The sequence below is a fragment of the Polypterus senegalus genome, chromosome 12, assembly GCF_016835505.1.
Source record: "Polypterus senegalus isolate Bchr_013 chromosome 12, ASM1683550v1, whole genome shotgun sequence".
Classification (NCBI taxonomy): domain Eukaryota; kingdom Metazoa; phylum Chordata; class Cladistia; order Polypteriformes; family Polypteridae; genus Polypterus; species Polypterus senegalus.
Window position 1 is genome coordinate 30,163,245 of NC_053165.1, and position 21,833 is coordinate 30,185,077.

The 21,833-nt window shown below is 40.4% G+C and overlaps 1 protein-coding gene across 1 annotated transcript in view; it reads left to right on the forward strand.

The window, feature by feature from the left end:
- Positions 1 to 21,833, forward strand: part of LOC120540210 (voltage-dependent calcium channel subunit alpha-2/delta-4-like) — a 619,956-nt gene that overhangs the window by 18,819 nt on the left and 579,304 nt on the right. The window contains exons 6-8 of the mRNA XM_039770774.1: positions 7,854 to 7,914; positions 16,127 to 16,277; positions 21,038 to 21,112. Of these exons, the coding sequence (XP_039626708.1) occupies positions 7,854 to 7,914; positions 16,127 to 16,277; positions 21,038 to 21,112 (287 nt within the window). The remainder of the gene's footprint in view (positions 1 to 7,853; positions 7,915 to 16,126; positions 16,278 to 21,037; positions 21,113 to 21,833) is intronic.

The following is a 21,833-nucleotide window of genomic DNA, read 5'->3' on the forward strand; positions in this document are numbered from 1 at the left end:
TATTGGGATATCTTCTCAAATGATCATACACCAAAATGTTTCTCTACTGATGTCTTGAAAATAACAGGTCAGTTAGCAAATATTTTCTTGATTTCCAAACATGGCTGTCCGTTGATCTGATGATGATACTGTCCATCCTTTTGTCCATTACTGACAAATAGAAAGAAAGAGCTTGTGTAAAGCAGTTGTTGATATTGGTGGTAGTGAGGGTGCACAATCCTCAATCACACCGCTTCACTTCCTGTTGGGACTCCACATGGCAAGCTGTAAGCAGGATGACGAGAAGTGGCAGGAAGTTACAAAACTTCTGATGGATCCTCGTTGGGATGATGGCTGAGTCAGTCTTAGTCTGGATCTTAACTTCTGACCTTACCAGAATGGGTCGCCCTACCAGGAGTACATGACTCATGACAGCACTGATTATGCAAACCAGACTGCGATTTTAAGGCACTGATTCAGTAGAGGTATATTTTCCAAATTAAGGAAACAAAAGGTCAAATCCAAAATATGCAACATGTAAAAAACGAGTCCAAACTGGGCATAATAATTAGTAATTTACTAAACAAGATCACTAGACCAAAGGGTGCTATCAAAAGTGCTCACTATTCTGGTCTCCACTTTTTATGTCCTCATCCCTGCCATCATGTGACTTCTGTAGAACATCAGAACAATCTAGAAGAGAACAAGTCATTCAGTCCAATAATGTTTGCCAGTCTTACCCACTTAATTCTTCCAAAATAACATCAAGTCGAGTTTCCAAAGTCTCTAAAATCCTACTTTCCACCACACTACTTATTCAATGTACCTGTGGTTCTCTGTGTAAAGAAAAACTTCCTAATTCAGAAGATACGAAAGACTATGGTGTGGAGCCTCAGTCCTTTCCGGGGACTGGCACAATGGAACAAACAAATAATGCCTTTAATTTGAACACAAAAATGGAGTAACTATTTTAGACTAACTTTCCCATGCAGCACTCAGGGTCAGGCTCAGTCATGACTCGGCCAAGTGGTTTAACGCTTATCCACCAAAGCCCTTTCCTTACAACCATCTACTATTTACAGACATTCAGTTTGTGGACACTTGAAGGACAGGATTACATGGGCACTGTGGGGTGAATTTAATAACAACGGTCGTCATTAATTAAAATATTCATGACCTTGATACATTTTTAAAGTGCTGCATTTGCTGCTAATGATGGTGATTTTCCAAAAGTTTTGAATCTTATTGCTGCCATGATCTCCTCCAGGGATGCAGGAACCAAGAATCACTGCATTATGTTTATTACTTCTATTAAGCTTCCAAGGGGACGCAGATGTCATTTTGTGATGCTATCATAAAATTGATTTTATTTGCACTTGAGATCTAGTTGTTCTAGAAATAATTGGAACACTGATGCTGACTACAAATATAAAATAAAAGGATATTTATTTTGCACATCAAATTTTGCCATTGCAAAATTGATACTTTTAGTCTTTGGGGAGTGAAAGCTCTGTGGACTGGAACAGGGCGAATTTTTAATATCCCAAGGGGATATGACCGTTAAGGTTAAAGAAATGAAAATTCAGGAGGAATATTGATGAATATGAATAATCTAATAAAATTAGCTCCCATGAATTGGAGGAGCACATTGATCCCTTAGCAACATCAATTAGAAGAGTACAAACACTCACACTTGCGATGCAAATGGGTAAAGAGGTCTTTCAAAGAACACACGTCTACCTTAAGCATATTCTGTTTACTGCTATCGTTTCATATGAATCAAAATTTAAGTAAGAGCATTCAGTTTAATCTGTAAAGATTGTCTCATAATCTCCTAATCAAAAATATCTGCAGAATTTCCTATATTGTATCTTATGTTCTCAAGCATACATCATGATGTGTTGTTTTTTTGTCATCAGATTGTTCTGATAGCCCCATAAAACATCATCTGACAAAATCGAGAATATAGACTTGAATGCCTTGCAGCCACCCAAATCTACATATAACAGAATGTCTGTCTGTCTTTCTTTTTCCGGTCCAATCCTACACCCTTTGAACATATGGATGCTGATTGGAGCCACTGAGCCACAAACACTGGATGCAATTGATATAGACACAGTCATAGGTCCAAAAAACGTGATTTCTATTTTCAGAGATATCTTTACATGCTCTTCACAAAATGCCCTTCAGAGCACCGTACCACAACTCCTCCTTGTTCTCTTTAATATTCCACTCCTCCTCCTCCAAACAGGTGTTGACCTCTGCCTCCCGACTCTGACTCCCTGAGGTGAGGCGGCAGATTCCTTTATTAAGATGGAAAAGGGAATGCTTCAGGAATGTCAGGACATTGTCCGAGGGAAGCACTTCTGGGTCAGGTGGAAGTTTCCCAAAGTTGGAACAGTCCACCACTGCAGAGTTGTTCCACAGGACTACAATTCCCAGCATGCCCTGCAGGCAGATCTATGGGAGCAAAAGTATAGGAGTGCTGCCATCTAGTGTATCAGGGGAGAATACAGTTATCTCCTCAGACCTTCCATTATTGAGGCTTCCCAGCCAGGTGAGGATTTTCCCTCCATCCTTCCAGGAATGTCAGTCCACTCATATCGTCCATTACAACATATATGGATCACAATTTACAAAGGGACATAATGACAAGATAGACTATTTTGGAACCCAAAATTTTGACCCTGGAGGCAAGTGAAATGTCCAAATGATCTGTCCATCTTGAACTAAGAAGACGAGTCAGACATGACAGCATGCATACCTAACAACCCAGAAAGGAGTTGCCACAGTCCTGGAATCCAATTGGACCAAAAAGAATGAGGGCATAGACATAAACATGTCACACACAGGACATGTACTAAATCTGCACCAGTGCACCAGTGGACACTAAACATACCTTAGCTACTGTGATTAAGATGACATTTTGGTATTTACAGTTATATTAGTACGAATAGATACTACAGAGTGAACTAGCTGCCAATTCTTTATACCTCACATTGACTCTGAGTGCACCGTTGTAGTTGTGAATGACTTTGACTACATGCAGCCTGAGGCAATCCATTGTTCACTTTTATTACAAGACCAGTGATGTGCTTGAATGCCAAAGTAAAATCTGGTTTTGCAGAAATATTTTTCTTTCATAACAAGTTGTTTGTTTTTAACATGTCATGTTTTCTCCACACATTTATTTGTTTCACAGAAGTCTTTTTGGGAGTCTTTTCAGCCATGGAAGGTTTATCCATCATAACCATAGACTTGCCATTGAGCAGAGCACCAGCGTTCTTCATGGTCTAAATCACTGCCCACCTTGTGATGCTGGATTAATATAAAAATATGAACTGCCCAAATGTTCCCATCCACATTTAAGCAGAAGTCACTCACGGTTGTCTCGAGACTTCATATTTAAGTCTGTCTCTGCAAGACTAGATACAGCATAATGTCTTGTGAAAGTTGCATTTCTTTCCTTGTTGTTTTTTTTTTTGTTTAATTACTGTTGCAACCTTTAAATGAGAAATTGGGTCTGGACTTTTTGTACCTCTTCATTGGCGGTTTTATAGAATTAGGGTGTTGTACCATGTTAGCCATTATGAATGTAGTGACAAGTCAAGTAAAATTATACCTTTTATAGGCTAACTAAACAGATTACAATAAACAAGCTTTTGAGGCAACTCAGGCCCCTTCTGCCTTGCATATTGTAATCCAGAAACTAGAGTTCCCTGTGTTTATATACACACTAGGACAAATAACATGGGAAAAGCTTTAAGTGAGACATCTTAAATATAAAAAAAATAATAGACCTCTTCGAGCTAAGATTCATTTAGAAAGAGAAGAGAACAATGTATGGTCAAGATCTTTGGAGACGATAACTTTCCAACAAAGTCTTTTGAAGTTTCTCATGAGTTTTTCCATACAATGTGGATCTGTAGTCAGGTTGTCTTGGTCAGTCCGAGATATGTAAACAATACTCATATCTTGTAACAAAACTCTTGTCTCTGTTCAAACCATGTTGTAATGTGTTAAATTTTAGCATGAGTTTGACTTCCTATTCTTTTCTTTCTTACTGCGTTCTGAAGTTGCCGATACACACTGTGACTTTAAAGTACCTCTCACAGTGTCCATGGCTGTTGAAGTGGGCTGCTACAGAAACATCTGTGTTGCCACATTTAATCTGGAACCTCTGGTGGAGTGTTTGTCCAGTTTCTTCCACACAGAGTGCAGTGTCAGGACATTTCATACAGAGAATGAGGTAGACCACATTAGATGATGATCTGCAGGAAAATGATCCCTTTATGCAATGTTATAGCCGGCAGTGTGGCATAATTACAGTCTGTATTATACAGTAAATGTGAGCACACGTTTTACATCTTTTCTGTAGGCAGGGAGCTGTGCCATTATCTTTTGGTTCACCTAGGGAGTTTCGGACAATTAGTTGCTGCAGGTTTGGCAGTTGTCTGTATGCCAGGAGGGGAGGTTCAGGACATACATATTTCAGTCACTATGTAGAATTGGCTGAAGTTCTTTTATAATTTTTTGAAGTGCTTCAAGAAGTGGGTTATAGGTGTCAACAAGGAGAATATGGTTCTTGTTGTCTTTGTTTTTATATTCCGGAAGGTTGTCTCTGGGTATGGCAGTAGCTCTTCTTATTTGAGTGTCTGTTGTTTTGGGGGTATAAAGTTTGGGTGGTGTAAAGTAACATTTTAACTGGGAAAAGCTTGAACCACAAGTGAAAATATGTGAACAAAAAAGGCAAGTTGGCTTTATTTTAATACATGCAATGATTTTCAAGTTCCATAAATTAACTGGAAAGTTCAGGCAACCACCGCAAAGGTTGCCGAAGGGCCAATCGGTCTTGCTCCTCAGTTAGAATGGCTCACAGCACCCAGCACAAAGGCAACTTCATACACTTCAAGAAGCAAGATTTTTCTAGATGACTAACTATGTATTGAGCATACTGTATGTTCTAAAATTAGAGAAAACCGCTTAAAAAGACAAAGCTGAGGGTTGTTATAAATGTGTTAATAATTAGGTAAATTACTGAGGGACGTTAAATACTTATTTTGCACAACATCTGAGGGGCCTGTGCCCCACTGGCCCAACTGCAGAAATGTTACATGAAGTTTCAAGAGAAAAGGTGCACTGTATGGGCTGGAGTGCTATGTTTTTTGTCAGGAATACCGTCTTCCTTCCATAGTCCAAGTCCATGATGCCAGGGTGATTGGTCATTAAATTCTTGGTGTGAAAGGTGGATCTGAATCCCACTGACACCCTCTGAAGCCCACACCTCCTGCTGTTTCTAGCTGGTTGGATGCTACAGTACCTTCTGCCAGATGAAAGTGGGACAAAGAGACCGTGGGAGGGGTAGGACAGCCTTTTACATCTCTATAAGCTTTGTATATACAACACTTTACAAAGATGTCTTCAGTGGTGGACAGAGAGGACCCAGTGATCTTTTCTGCTTTGTGCTGTATCCACTGTAGGTCCTTACGGTCAAAGACACTGCAGTTCCAAACCAGACATTGATGCAGCTTGTCAGAATGCTCTAGATAATGCCTCTGTAAAATATGTTGAGAATGGAGGGAGCTAATCTTGTCTATTTCAGCCTCTGAAGGAAGTAGAGTTGCTGCTGAGCCTTCTTTGCTGTGTAGGTGCTGTTAATTGACCAAGTCATGTCAGCTGCCAGGTGCATGCCAAGGGCGTTTCTGCTCTTGACTAGTTTCCTCGCAGAGCCCTTGATGTGCCATGGGGTGTGGCGGGCATGGGCCTTCCTGAAGTCAACAATCCTCTCAAATCAAAAAGACTTGCACTTGCACCAGTCTGCCAATTGTTGTACCTTCATTCTGTAAGCTGATTCATCTCCATTGCTGATAAGTTGCACCACCGTTGTGTCATCCACAAACTGACATGACCGTACAAACATGAGTCAGCAGAGTGAACAGAAGTGGGTTGAGTATACACTCCTGGGGGGCACCAATGCTGAGGGAAATGGTACAGGAGATGGTGTTTCCAACTTGGACTGTCTGGGGTCTCTGTGTCAGGAAGCCTAAGACCCACTCGCATAGGAGAGTGTTGTACTCCAGCAGGTCGAACTTCCCTATGAACTTCTGAGGGAATGATTGTGTTGAAACTTCCATAGTTACTCTCATGATGCCTTAGCTGTTTAATATAAAGATGACTGTGTGTGTATGTCCCGCGAGAGACACTTTAACGTCATGCGAGACAAGACAGTGAGACAACATTTAAAACAAGTTCACGGACATCTAACCTAGCAGTTGTTGGATTGCTTTTGGCAAACACACTTCATGTGCTCCCAGCTCAAAACAACGACAAGCGACAAGCAGAACATGCAGCTTGCCAGCAGCAGCAAGCCAGCAGATGATCCGACTGCTACTCCTTAGGATGTGTTCAGCTAAACCCCTACCCCTTCACAACATGAGTGGCAGAGACATGAAGTGGCAAAAGGACAGCTGCTGTACAGGCGTTTAAATGATCAATGCACAGCTCGCCAGCAGCAGAAAGACAGCAGCTGAACGAACAACTCCTTAGCGTGAGTTCAGCTGCCCCCCCTCACAACACAAGCAGCGTTATACGTCCTGCGAGAAAGAGATTTAACCACGCCCGGGGCTGCAAATAAAGGACAAGTATTGTTTTTTAAAAAATTTTTAAAGTTAAAGTGAAAATAATGCATATGTAACAATTCCCATGAAAATAACAATTTCTTTAAATTGTATATCCGGTAAAACAAACCCGGGGGGTGGGCGAGCAGAGGGTGGAGCCACCTAGTATATATATAGTTATATTTTCATTCATTTGCTGGATCTGCTGGCTACTAGAAATCCCAACATCAGTCACAAACCAAACTTTGAGAAGGTATCATCCCAGCATACAGCACACTCACATGCACTCCATGATGGCCAATGTGAAGTCAGCAATCAGCCCATCCTTTGGGATGTGGGAGTTAAATGAAGAACCTGGAGAAGAACACGTGGGTAGAGGATGTGCAGACTCCATCCAGATTGTGACCGGGCTAGGACATGAACACAACTCCCAAGAGCTCTTAGCAAGGAGTAGCAACCATTGCTTCACTGTGATGCTCATTATATTCTCTGTACACTGCGGTTAACACAACTAATCCCTGAGGAATGCTGCCCTACATATTTTTTTTCCTTAATTTGAGCTTTTGTTATAAAAAGACACACACAGATTGCAGAAGCAGCTTGAACTTTTAGAAGTGGCTCTGTTCTCTGTTCACAGGAGGAGATTCTTACAAAAATGGCTGTAGCAGATCAGCAGTCTGCTGTGAGCTGGGACTGAGACACTGAGGCAGAGAACCTTTCTCTGTTTCCTGTGTTAGAATGTGCAGTGCTGCATGTACCCAGATGTCCACCAACCTCTGAACAGAGAGTGATACTGCATGCAAAATTCAAGTTGCTACCTTAAAACGTTGGAAAAATGTTTTGCGGGGACTTGCCAAGTTTAGACATACAGTATGCCTTTCTCAGATTTTCCAGTTTTCTTGTTGTTAATCTGGAAGCAGTTCCATACCAATTTCTCCTTCCTGCACCTCTTACGACTTTACTACCAATTACTCCACACCCTAGCAGCACCTTTCCTTTAGTATATGAGGCACTTCTGCCAGTGTATCAGTGGTCAAAGACCCCAGTCCTAGGCTCATTCACCCAACACAGGCCACCCTCTTGCTAAGTTGGACTTTTCACCTATTGCTTCTGGGATGGTCTATAGTTCTTTCAGACCCCCTCGATTACAAAATGTTGTTCACAAAATGAATGCATAGATAGCAATATTAATTGTGAGAGACACATGTGTATAGCACATTGGCAAAATTAAACCTTTGATTCTGTTTTTTTGCACAGGCATCAAATGGACACCTGATGAGAATGGTGTTATCTCTTATGACTGCCGCAACAGAAACTGGTAAGAATAGTCTAGTGTTCGATCTTTAGTGGATATTACTTTGAAGAATCTGTGTATGTGTTTAAAGTTACTGAAATGGCCTTCACAGAACAGACAGTAGAACAAATGTTCTTTATGACATAAAAGAATGGCTGCATTCTGTTTATCCACCTTAATAAAAGGACAAGTATCCGTATGTGTGTGTGTGTGTGTCTTTGTCTGTGCATTTGACAAGTTGCTATATCTCTGTAAAGACGCAGACAAGATGAGCATTTGGGGCACCAAATCGTGAACCCCATATATAGTAATTTGTCAAGTCTGCAAAAAATCGCCTTTGAAGAATAAACAGCCAGGCACTATTTGTAGTTCAAATCGCAACTGCAGAGTTTTGGTGGTGATGCACTATTTGAGAAGGAGGAAGTGACGTCAGCGGTCTTCATGTAAATGGTCTTCCAGTCTGTGGGTGTAAAGAAAAGGAGAGGCAGTAAATGACAGAGCGAGACCCTCAACTAGGGCTGCCCTGAGGTTGACTCCCATTTGTGAGTGTGTGAGCCTGTCATATGCTGTTTGGTATTGGATTCATACAAGTTAATGTTTGTGATGCACCATAAATACAAATGCATGCACTTTATTACTACATTCCCTACAAAAACACATTCCAATAGATGGTGCACTGCAAATGTTAATGCTAGGGCTTTGATATCCCAGCATGTCTGTTGCCTTTTTGTTATTTTCGTTCATCTATTGTCCAACATGTAGAATTATTAGTCATTAGCATTAGCACTATAAACCTTGCTCACATGGCCCAAATGGGTGGAAGAAAATGGTATTAGACAACAAAATAGGCCACAAAGACCAATTGTATTATTTTTAGTCCTTTATTTTGTGTTTTTATTATTGTTTTTTCTTCCTAACAGTAGCAACAGGACAGACACATAGATACACAGAAACTTATCCTTTTATTGAGGTGGATAAGCTAATTACTGTCTGTCCGGCATTTACTCTCTGGTGTCCACATTTAAAGTCTAGAATTGCTAAATCAGGACAAGGTGGCAACTACCAACAGCACAATTTCCAGCAAAACTCTTTGGCTAAATGAGTGATCAGTTGGGTGATAGGAAAGTAGTGAAAGCAGGCAGCTCTATCCATAGAGGAACAGGCTGCATTTAATTATAGTGAGCCAAACGGACAACCCGTGAATCAAATATAAAACATGAAATCGATGTTGACTACTTAGATTGTGATGCATCTTAGAGAGGTAGCACAGCTAGTCTTAAATATTCTTGTACAAAATTATTTAGTTATAAAGTACATAAAAGAGTTGGCTGCGGTGGGTTGGCACCCTGCCCTGGATTGGTTCTTGCCTTGTGCCCTGTGTTGGCTGGGATTGGCTCCAGCAGACCCCCGTGACCCTGTATTCGGATTCAGCGGGTTAGGAAATGGATGGATGGATGGATAAAAGAGTTGGTGTAAATTATTAGTTGTAATTGAAGGAAACAGAAAACAAATATTTTTTCTATAAAGACATATTATACTGTATGTAAGACATTTTTTTTTTTTAATTTTACCAAGGGTGTGTTCTGCTGGTCAGGTCATCTGACTAGAAATATTCAAACTAAAGCAAATAAAAGATACTGCAAAGTATTCTTCTCTATCCAAAGTTTGCTCTTGGCTTGGCTGAGAAAAAAAAGCCCAGTTCTAGACATGCTGTCATTTGCTCTTGCTGGAAATGTGTAGGTTCAGATTCAGGTCACCTGAGTAGTTTCCAAAAATGGCACAATTTTGATGAACTGCCAGAGCCCCTTAGTGGTTGATGTAGTTGTATGCAACAATTGAGACAACACAGAAACTTGCAAAAGTGTGCTGCATATTCCCAAGTGTGCTTTATTTTATGGCACTGCAAAGGAAATGTAAAGGGAGCACAGTGTATTCCCTGGGATGACTGGGAATAATACAAACTACTGTAGTGAAGAAATAGAGCAAGAAAAGTAACAACCAAGTGAAGTCAAAATATGCAAATATGCAAATATGCACAGATAGACACTTCATCTCCGTTAACCTTACTAACCTTAAGATGAAGGCTGAAATGTTAGGGCGTCCTCATCACTGTATTTTAGGGGCATCACACGATACTGAGCTCCCCAAACTTGAAATCTCTGTAGATTGGCATAACTGGTTGACCCTCAACAATACATAATTCAATATCAATCAATCAATCAATCAACATTTATTTATATAGCACATATTCATACAAAAAATGTAGCTCAAAGTGCTTTACAAAATGAATAGAGAAATAGAAGACACAATAAAAGATAAACATAAGTCAACATTAATTAACATAGAATAAGAGTAAGGTCCGATGGCCAGGGTGGACAGAAAAACAAAAAACTCCAAAGGCTGGAGAAAAAATAAAATCTGTAGGGGTTCCAGACCAGAGACCGCCCAGTCCCCTCTGGGCAATCTACCTAACATAAGTCAAACAGTCCTCTTTGTATTTAGCGTTTTCATGGAAGGACCTGATGATGATGGTCACGTAGACTTCTGGCTTTCAGTCCATCAATGTTGGTGCATCATGATGCTTTGAGTAGGTGGTGGTGGCGCAGGCCACCACAAACCTAACCGGAAAAAGAAACAGAAGAGAGAGTAGGGGTCAGTATGGATTTTAGAGCCACCATGAATAGTTATTATGAAGAATTGAACATACAGAGTATCAGGATTAAGTTAAAGTGAAGTTATAAAAAGGCCATGTTAAAGTAATGTGTTTTCAGCAGTGTTTTAAAGTGCTCTACTGTATTTGCCTGGCGAATTCCTATTGGCAGGCTATTCCAGATTTTAGGTGCATAACAGCAGAAGGCCGCCTCACCACTTCTTTTAAGTTTAGCTTTTGGAATTATAAGGAGACACTCATTTGAAGATCTAAGGTTACGATTTGGAATATAACGTGTCAGGCATTCCGATATATAAGATGGAGCGAGATTATTTAAGGCTTTATAAACCATAAGCAGTATTTTAAAGTCAATCCTGAATGACACAGGCAACCAGTGTAGTGACATCAAAACTGGAGAAATGTGTTCGGATTTTCTTTTCCCAGTTAGGATTCTAGCAGCTGCATTCTGCACTCGTTGCAAATGATTTATGTCTTTTTTGGGTAGTCCTGAGAGGAGTGCGTTACAGTAATCTAGTCTACTGAAAACAAAAGCGTGAATTAATTTCTCAGCATCTTTCAATGATATAAGAGGTCTAACTTTAGCTATGTTTCTTAAGTGAAAAATGCTGTCCTAGTGGTCTGATGAATATGCGATTTAAAATTCAGATTACAGTCAACGGTTACCCCTAAATTTTTTACTTCCGTCTTAACTTTTAATCCTAGTGCATTAAGTTTATTTCTGATAACCTCGCTGAATCCATTATTGCCAATTACCAAAATTTCAGTTTTCTCTTTATTTAGTTTGAGAAAATTACTATTCATCCATTCAGAAATACCAGTAAGACATTGTGTTAGTGTATCGAAGAGTCGGAGTCATCAGGTGCTATTGATAAGTACAGCTGTGTGTCATCAGCATAGCTGTGGTAGCTCACGTTGTAACCTGAGATAATCTGACCTAACGGAAGCATATAGATTGAGAATAACAGCGGACCCAGGATAGAGCCTTGTGGAACACCATATCGGATATCATGTGTCTTTGAGATTTGATTACCACAACTCACAAAGAATTTTCTCCTGCCAGGTAGGATTCAAACCAATTTAAGACACTGCCAGAGAGGCCCACCCATTGACTAAGGCGATTTCTAAGAATATTGTGATCAATGGTGTCAAATGCAGCACTCAGATCTAAGAGGATGAGAACAGATAAATGGCCTCTGTCTGCATTTACCCAAGTCATTTACTACTTTAACAAGTGCAGTTTCTGTGCTGTGATTTGTTCTGAAGCCTGACTGAAAAGTATCAAGAATAGCATGTTTATTTAGGTGGTCATTTAACTGCATAATGACTGCCTTCTCTAGAATTTTACTTAAGAAGGGCAGGTTAGAAATGGGTCTAAAATTTTCAAAGGCAGAGGGGTCAAGATTATGTTTCTTAAGAAGGGGTTTAACTACAGCAGTCTTAAGACAGTCTGGAAAGACCCCGTATCTAATGACAATTTACTATGTCCAGAATATTGTCAATTAGAACGCCTGATATTTCTTTGAAAAACCTGGTTGGTATTGGGTCAAGGACGCAGGTGGAGGGTTTCAGTTGAGAGATTATACTATGTAATTCAGGTAAATCTATCCTGGTGAAAGCATTTAATTTGTTTATAACGGAGTACGGGGCTTTGGAGGTTCTGCAGTGTTGGGGAGATATACTATGTTATCTCTAATATCATTAATTTTTGAGTGAAAAATACAGCGATGTTCTCACAGGTTTCACTGGAAGTATTCTGGGGGCATTCCTTTGTGTTACCTGGGTTTAACAGACGATCAATTGTTGAAAATAAGACTCTGGGATTACTAGCATTGTTATTTATAATATTAGAGAAATAGCAGCGCCTCTCAAGACGGACAGTGTTATTGTATTCTGTTATTTTAACTTTTAATATTTCATAGTGGATAGTTAGTTTAGTTTTCCTCCATTTACGCTCAGCTCTACGACATGTTCTCTTTAAATCAGACACTCTTTGGGTCTTCCATGGAATAACAGTACTAGAGGATTTTTTAACTGTCTTTTCAGGTGCAACTATGTCAACAGCAGTTCTTACTTTAGAATTAAAGTTTTCCACTTTACTATTTACATTATCCTCGCTATCATAGCTGGCATTATAAACGGACTGATTGCTTAGAATAGTTGTAAGCTTTAAAGCTGCTGATGAGTCAAAGAAGCGTTTTTTAACAAAATGCTTCTCATGAGTGTTTTCTATCTTTATTTCTATATTAAATAGTAGAAGGAAATGGTCTGATAGACCGATATCAGTGACCTGCTTTATATCAACTTTAAGTCCTTTAGTAATCACTAAGTCTAACGTATGACCTGCTTTATGTGTAGGCTGATTTACGAGCTGCCTCAAATCAAAAGAGTCCAGGAGGTTCATGAATTCCTTTACCTTTTGGTCACACTGATTGTCGACATGAAAGTTAAAGTCGCCGACTATTAAGAGTGCGTCATAGTTTGTAACTAATATTGACATTAAGTCAGAGAATTGAACAATACATGTTCAAGAGAAGCTTGTGGAGAAAAAATGTGAGCAATTAATGATATTTTAAATTTGAATGATGGCCTTTGAAGAGGTGTTAGTTTCACTTCAGCTTAATTGCATATCTTTCTACTTAACATACTTCAAAAGTGGTTGCCTCTAACATTTGAGAAAACCTGAAAAGAAACAGTGAGGTCAAAACTGATGGATCTTTTCTAATCATGTTTCTAACATAGAGGCATGGTAGCCACCGTTTTTAGGATAAGGAAGACAGAAATTTCAAGATAATACTCACTGATCACAGCGCCATGTTGCACGTTGAATAGCACATGCAAGAAAAAATTTCTCCGTGCTCTGTTCCTTTGGCGATGCTGACCCCATGAACCCATGAGGAATAAAAGTAATGATGAACATTCAGCGTTCATCACTCCTCACAGTAGTATATGAAAATATCCTTAGTAGTTGTTCAAGTGGATTAAGATGTTAGGCTGCAGGGGGAGCTATTGATAAAAAGTGGATACGTTTACTGTAAATATCTTGGATCAGTGGAAGCCCAAGATGGAAAATTACATGCAGAAATAACCTTTAGAGTGCAGTGTGGACGGAACAATTGGAAGAAGGCATCAGGAGTATTGTGTGATCAAAGAAGGAAGGCAATATCTTTAAGTGTTTGTTCTCAACAGACACACAGACCCTCTAAATCAGTGGTTCCCAACCATTTTTTATACCCCACACTCCTAGACAATGTTTGATTTATGTTCATACCCCCTATAAAAGTAATGTCAAATTTCAAATATCTCATTTTTGAACCACATACAGCACTGCGGTTGAACAAATTTAATTATAAAAATAAGCTATTAATTCAGAAGATAAAATATACACACACCAGTTCAACTGCTTGTTAACGCGAAAAACTAATCAGTGTCTCAGATAACGATCTTGTCCACCTCTTAAACCCTCAGGTACCAGTCCAGACACCGGATAAAAGTCCAAGACTTCTTTAGTAAATAACAATAACGTGCATAAAGCACCCTCCTCTCTACACTACTCATAAACTAAATCAACAACAATGATATTCTCTCCTCCTCGCCCAGACACTTCACCCCTCTACCTCCCAGCTCAGCTCAGTCTCAGGGCTTTCCCACAGTCCTTTTATACACCCTGACCCGGAGGTGTTCCTGCCCAATCAGTCAACAGTTCCTTATTCCTTCCGGGTCAGGGTAAACAGTCCTTTTCTTCAACCCGGGAGCATGTCGTTCCTTCCTGTCACGTGACTGTGACTTACTCCCGGGTTATAGGGCACATAAGAGCCCACGAGCCCCGCTACAGCGACTCCTGGTGGCCCCCAAGGTATCCAACAGGGCTGTGTATAAACACTACATAGTCCATGATGCCCTGCTGGAACTCGGGGCACGATCATGCTGTTGGGAGAGCTCCTCCTGGCGGCCTGGGGGTGAGGGCCGGAGTAAGAAGCGGGCAATCCTCCGCAATAGCCAATCACATGCCAGAAACTCAATGCATTTTGGCATGTAGACATTGTCAAGATGACCTGTTGAAGTTCAAACTGAGCATCAGAATGGGGAAGAAAGGTGATTTAAGTGACTTTGAACATGGCATGGTTGTTTCTGCCAGACTGACTGGTAGAAGTATTTCAGAAACTGCTGATGTACTGGGATTTTCACGCACAACCATCTCTGGGGTCTACAGAGGATGACTCAAAAAAGGGAAAATATCCAGTGAGCAGCAGTTCTCTGTGTGACAATGCCTTGTTGATGCCAGAGGCCAGAGGAGAATGGACAGACTGGTTTGAGCTGATAGAAAGGCAACACTAACTCAAATAACCACCCGTTACAACTGAGGCATACAGAAGAGCATCTCTGAACACAACATGTCAAACTTTAGAGCAGATGGGCTACAGCAGCATGAGACCACACTGGGGGGTGACTCCTGTCAGCTAAGAACAGGCAACTGAGGCTGCAATTCATACAGGCTTACCAAAATTGGGCAATAGAAGAGACTGGAAAAACTTTACCTAGTGTGATGAGTCTCAATTTCTGCACCCATGAAGTAACAGATGGCAACGTGCTGCCATGCAATGAAACCAAGTTGATGAGCTTTGTCCTCTGATAACACCTACACTGCAATTCAAAAACAGACACACCACACAGTTAAAACTGCTGCACTATTGCCAGGTCTGATGGCAGGAGAGGTGGGCTGAGTGTAAGCAGCAGGTGTTGCATCCAATTGAGTCCCCCTTCTACCACCCAAATACAAATGTCAATCAAACGTTGAAATCGGCGATGCTTCACAATCAGGGCTTGCAGAGAAATCAATACCCTTCTCAAGAGATAATGGACTAAATTACATTGACTTAAATTAAAAGTAATGCGCCTTTACTAATGGTCCGCCTGCAGCAAGGAACCCACGAGAACGTGCATTTCTGTGGCTCATTCACAGGTGATAATTGCGTGTATGATGCTTGATTAATGGATAATAAATGACCTACGAATGACGGCACAATTGCACTATGATAAAGTCAGACAGCATACCTCACTGCCTCCCTCTTTGTTGCACCCCCTGAAATGACATCACGCACTCCCTGGAGTTGTGGGCATCCCAGGTTTTAAACTGCTGCTCTGTTTTATTGCCTGCTCCTCAGGATGGCTCTGCCCTTTCTAACAATGTGTAGCCCCACCAGACTTTTCATGCCAAAAACACCTCTGCAATTTCCCACAAGATTTCTTAAGCTGCTTGCTTATTTTTCATGGGTGCCATGCCCTCCATTTCTGTTGGTTGCTCTTACACACTCTGTCTAAGGCGCATTTCTCCTCTTTCTACTAAAATCTAGAAGACAAGGCAGTGCTACAATGACATCTTTTGCAAATATGTTGCATTTTATACTTTAAATTTTGATTAGGGCATGGGCTATTGATTTTTCAAATTTAAACAATCAGAATGTTTGCAGTTTTTCAAATCTAGTCAATAAAAACTAATGGATTTTCTTTTAAATTTTAATTCTTAGCTCAGTCAACAAATGACAGAGACTGATTTATACTCAACAGGTATATCCAGGCTGCCACTTCTCCGAAAGACATTGTGATACTGATGGATGTCAGTGGCAGCATGAAGGGATTAAGAATGACCATCGCCAAGCACACCATCACCACTATCCTGGACACGCTTGGAGAGAATGACTTTGTTAACATCATTGCTGTGAGTACTGCATCGGTCCCACTACTGTAGATCAAATGACTTCTCCTCTAATACTTACAGAACTATTAGTAATGCTGCCACCATGGATCTACATGAGCGTAATATTTAAAAAATTTCATTTGGCATGTTTTCATTTTAATTTCTGTCTTGATCAGTGGTCTTTATTATGTTTTTACAGTAATTGGTCTCCTTGCTCAATCAGGCTTTTCATTTTCCAAATACTCAATTCCATCCATCCATCCATCCATTTTCCACCACTTATCTGAAGCCGGGATGTTGGGAGCAACAGTCTTAGCAGTGAGGCCCAAACGTCCCTTTCCCCAGTTACACTTGTCTACCTCATACTGTGGGTCTCTGAAGGTGTTCTCAGGCCATCTGGGAGATATAATCTTCTCAGCAAGCTATGGGTCTTCCTCGAGGTCTCCTCCCAGCTGGTTGTGCCCGTAAAACCTCCACAGGGAGGTGACCAGGAGGCATTCGTCTCAATGCCCAAACCACCTCAATTGGCTCCTCTGCTCCAAACCTCTCTCAGATGTCTGTTCTTCTCACCCTTTCTCTAAGGAAGAGCCTAGCCACCCTGCGCAGAAAGCTCATTTTGGCCACTTGTACCTGTGATATCTTTCGTTCAGTCATTACCCAAAGCTCATGACCATAGCTGAGGGTAGGGACATACAGTAGATCGACTTGTAAACTGAGAGCTTCCCCTTCTGACTCAACTCCTCCTTCACCACTACAGATTGGTATAGCGACTTTACAACTGTGCTTACCGCCCCAATCCGTCAATTGATCTCACCATCCCTTTACCCCTCATTGGTGAGAAAGACCCTGAGGTATTTAAACACCTCCATTTGTGGCAGTAATTCACCTCCCACTTGGAGAGTTCAGAAATTCTCAGGGGTCTGCAATGCCCTAAGATGTCCAAGGCTGCAAGCGCGCTACACTGAATGGATCAATGTGTGTCCACCCAGCGATGTGAGGCAAAGGTAAGCCACTGACCCTCATTAGTGATGGGGACCGGGGCTTGCGATTGTTCCCCACAAATGAGGAATTCCTAGTAAGTGCGGGTTCTGAGTTTGCACTGATTAAGTCCGTCTCCTTTGCACACATCACCTGTTGCTACTACTGATTGGATAATTTAGTGAGGTCCTTGGGTCAGTCCCCTGTTGCAGTTGATTATGGGTCTCTGACGGAGCACCTAAAAGATGATCAAACATGATTATAGCGGAAGTACAAGTCATAACAAGGTTTCCTTAGGTGAACCTGCAGATGAATCATTATCAAGCCTCAAGGGGCAAGAGCAGAGGGCTAATTTATTTGCCTGATCCTATCTTCTTCTACCACTCCTTCCCCTGAGCCATCATCCTGTAATAACCTAAGCCCATTTTTCCATTTGGATCAATGCTTCAGTATCTGTGGTTTTTGTATCCACAAGGTGTTTTAGGAACATAACCCCCACGGATAATGAGTAGTGACTGTATATACTGTTCATATAGTAATCAATAATCAATTTTGCACGCTTCATTAATAAATAATGAGAAGATTTAATGCTACTTTTTCTTGGATCTCAACTTTTGGCTCTAGGTTTGTTACAGCAATGTTCTCAGGAGCCAGACAAAAAGATTCCCAAAAAAATCATATTAATTAGGAAAATTTGTCTGGAACAGGAATACCAGGAAAGCTGTGTGTGCCTGTCTTGTAAGCACAGTAACAAAAAAAAAATTCAAAAAGCATTGGAGGGCCTAAAGCTTCAGGAGCAAAACCAGACTAGGGTCTCCTTTATAAAGTCTGCATACTCATAAAAAGAGGCTAAATGTAAACATGCAACTACCCACGCAAATGTCAGGATTTTTGAAAGAACACATGATGTTACAGCAACTCTGACCAATGTGTATACATGATTTCATAGAAACTGGGAAATGACGACACCCTTGATCAAATAAGAAAAAAATGCAGCCAGATCAGCTAAATGATGACTCGCATGCATGATAATGCATAACACCAAACGTATGCTGACGTGACAAACATATTACACCTCAAAAGTGATGATGTACAGACTGTGGTTTAGTTTCCTATTAAAGGGGGTGAATGCTGTGTATTTGCACTGAATAAGTTTTTAGGTTTACGTTGGTTTATATCAGCAGTTCAGTTGTTTTAGGACGTCCTGCTTTTAAGGTGACATATTCAGCATTAAGGATTCACCACTGTGCCAGGTCTTTACTGCAACAAATGTGTTTTATTCCACCTACTGTATATGTGATTACACTCAGCCATGCTCTCCCCTGCATGATCTCTTACTGAATTATACTAGACGTTCTTAGAAAAAGGACCTCATGAATATTTAAATTACACCACATCTCCCTTCCATAGAAAAACAAGTTTCTTTTCATGTGCTCTTGTCTTTATCGGACTCTTCCTTCATTATTATCGATCTAGTCTCTGTGGCTGCCAGTTATAGTGAGGGATGGTGAAGTTGGTGGTGGTGACTGATGTACTGGTGGAAACACTGTAGTCTCAGGCTTCTTGCAGGACACCTCTGTTGTTGGATTTAAGCTTGCTGTGTGATGTCGCTTATTGATCCAGACAGCATCTTTATGTCTCCTGTCATACTCTCCTGTGGCAACCAACATCTGGTCTACGACACTTAGAACAAACAAAGATGGAATTGGAGACACTGTGCTATGAAGTCTACATCCCATAAGTTGAGCAGTAAAATGGTTCCGGTAGTTGAATCACGAATGTGTTGCTCGGTAGCACTCTGATATGTTGTTGCTGCATCTCTTGTTCACTTTTTCACCTCCCACTTTTTGACTAGGTGAGACGTTTCTTATCACCTTGTACCTCACCACAGCACTACAGACACCATGTCATGTTCGGTGTTAAGGATTTGCCACTGTGGCAGGTTTTGACGGCAACAAATGTGTTTTATTCACTGTTTATTTGATTGCTCTTGGACATGCTTTTCCCTACATGCACTCTTTCTGAATTATCAGAAGCTCTTCAGAAACTTTTACATCATGAATATTTAAATTACTGGACACTGAGGTGCAGACAAAGGTGCAGGTACAGCACTGCAGTGAGAGGTGCATGGAAGACGCTCTGTGAGCTGTCACCCATTCTGACTTCTAAAGAGCCATGGCTGGCATTGAAGGGAAACATTTATGAAAGGCTTATGAGGAGATGTATAGCTGGAAAGCAAAGTTGGAAAGCACAGTGATGAGAATGATTAGATGAATGCGTGGAGTGTCATGGAGTGAGAAGAATATGAATGCTGAATTAAGAGAAAGACTTGGAGTAGAACTGATACGTGTTTGGTAGTGTGATAAAACAGATTAAGGTGATTTAGGCATGTGGAGTGAATGACAGAAGGTGAAGAGGTGAACTAAGATGGAGGTGGAGGGAGGAAGGCTTCAGAGGAAGGCTGCCAAAGATGTGCTTGGAAAAGAATGAGCTTCACACCCAAAGAATCTCCAGAGCCAAACAGAGTAGGGGTTACTAACTAACCTGAGTAATCCCAGATGATGATGATGATGACAGGTAGACAAGCCAGCATTAATCGAAATTCATGAATTCAGCATTCCTGGAGACATCTCACAGGGATACTTAGGAAAAACTTGATCCTTCAAGTAACCCATCCATTTTCTCGTTCTGTCAAACCTTTTGAAAAGTTGGGATCTGGAGCATATCTCAGCATTATTGAGGGCATCAATCTAATAAAATGTACGGAGCAACTAGGTAGAGCTTTGTGTATTTGGGATCATCTGAAAAAGGTCCTAATGCTTAATACAGCAGTTTTGTCACCTTTCTTGGTTTGTCTTAGTAAACTGTAAACTATGAGAGTAAAACACAGGGAGTTTATTTTCTAAACAGGTGGTTGGTTTCATTCTGGAAGGCCACAGGAGGCGTTTGTAGGAGCACTTCACAACCAACAATAAATTGTATTTTGATCCATTATAGTTTGGAAATGTTCATGTGTGATCATTTTCATTTCAGACTTGTGTCATTATAACAACAGTTTATTTTTTTGCATAGCCCAAAATCATTAGTTGGTAGCGTCCTCTTCTTGATGCTTCTATCCAGAATGATGCCAAATAGGCCAAATTCATTTTTGAGATGTTAAGCTATTATTGGAGCAGTAAATCATTTTCCATAAACAAATGCCACCTTCATCACTGCGTAGGCAGGTTTGTTTTTTTCCTGTCAATTTTGAAAGCTTTGATCCTGGATGAGCAACAAGCTTACTACCTCTACAGCTGCAATGTTGTCAGAATTTGAGAATATGTTTAGAGGAGTATGGAGAACTACTGCATTTTTTTCACATGAGTGATACATCAGTCTGAATCCAAATATTTAATGTGAGAGCTGCAGACTTTCCAAAGTTTGAAGTGACTCTTTCTGCACTGTTGGTTCTAAATGAAGATTTTTCTCCAAAGGACAGGCAAAATTAGATCATGTTCTGGCCTCTTATCTGCATTCTGTCTTGAGTGTGAGGAGACACCAGAAGTCCAAAGCGATCTTTGAAAACTGAAATTTAAAACAAGAAGAATAATATTTTAAAAATGACATACCTAATGAAGGTCAAGCACCGTCTTCACCCTTGTACTAACACTTAATATTGTGAAGTTGTGAGATTTACATCCAGTCGCACAGAACACTGGCTTTTTCTATTAATAACATGCCAAGATACTAATATTACATTGTGTGCCTGCTAAAGATGAACTGTACCAATTAAGTAGTTTTTCTTTTCTTTACTTGTTTTCCAGTACAACGATTATGTTCATTATGTGGAGCCATGCTTCAAAGGGATTCTGGTTCAAGCGGATTTAGACAATCGAGAGGTAAGGAAATCATTCCTTTCAGGTAAGCTGTGAATCAGCATACCACAAAACAATTTGTTATCTTTATGTGGCAGGTTAATTGTATCTAGTACTTGAAAATTAAAAATAGAAGCATATGATGGTAATGAACGCATAAGATGGTCTATAAAGTGATGACATCACTGAAACTAAATATAGGCAATTGAACAGGTGGAGCACGTTCATCGACTATATAATAAAAGACTGAAGTCTGTGTGTCAAGTCCCTTCTGAGAAATCTGATTGGTCAGTTTGATGTCAGTTTGTTCTATGCTTTAATTTCATAGTACAGATACTAGAACTGGTTTAGTTCCTGGCCTGTGACAAGACTCTTTTTCTTATTTTGCAATTTTAGCAATCTTTCCTATTGCCACTAGAAGTGCCATACCTGCAGCTCAAAGTCTTCTCTTCTTAATTGAATGTGACACTTGCTTACTTTGACCACTGTCCTATATACCGTACACCTATATTCATATACTGTATATACAGTATTTACCATATAATAAAACTCTAAGGTCTGTGCGTCCAGTCCCTCAGAGCAATCTGATTGGTCAGTTTGGCCATGGTGACACAACGAAACAGGAAATGCAAGTGTGAGCCACACGAGAAGGAGTAAAGGCGTACAATGAGAGAATCGCTTTCAGAGAGAGAAAGTATAAAACCAGACAGGAGGAGTGAAAGGCACCTCAAAAATAATGACAGAA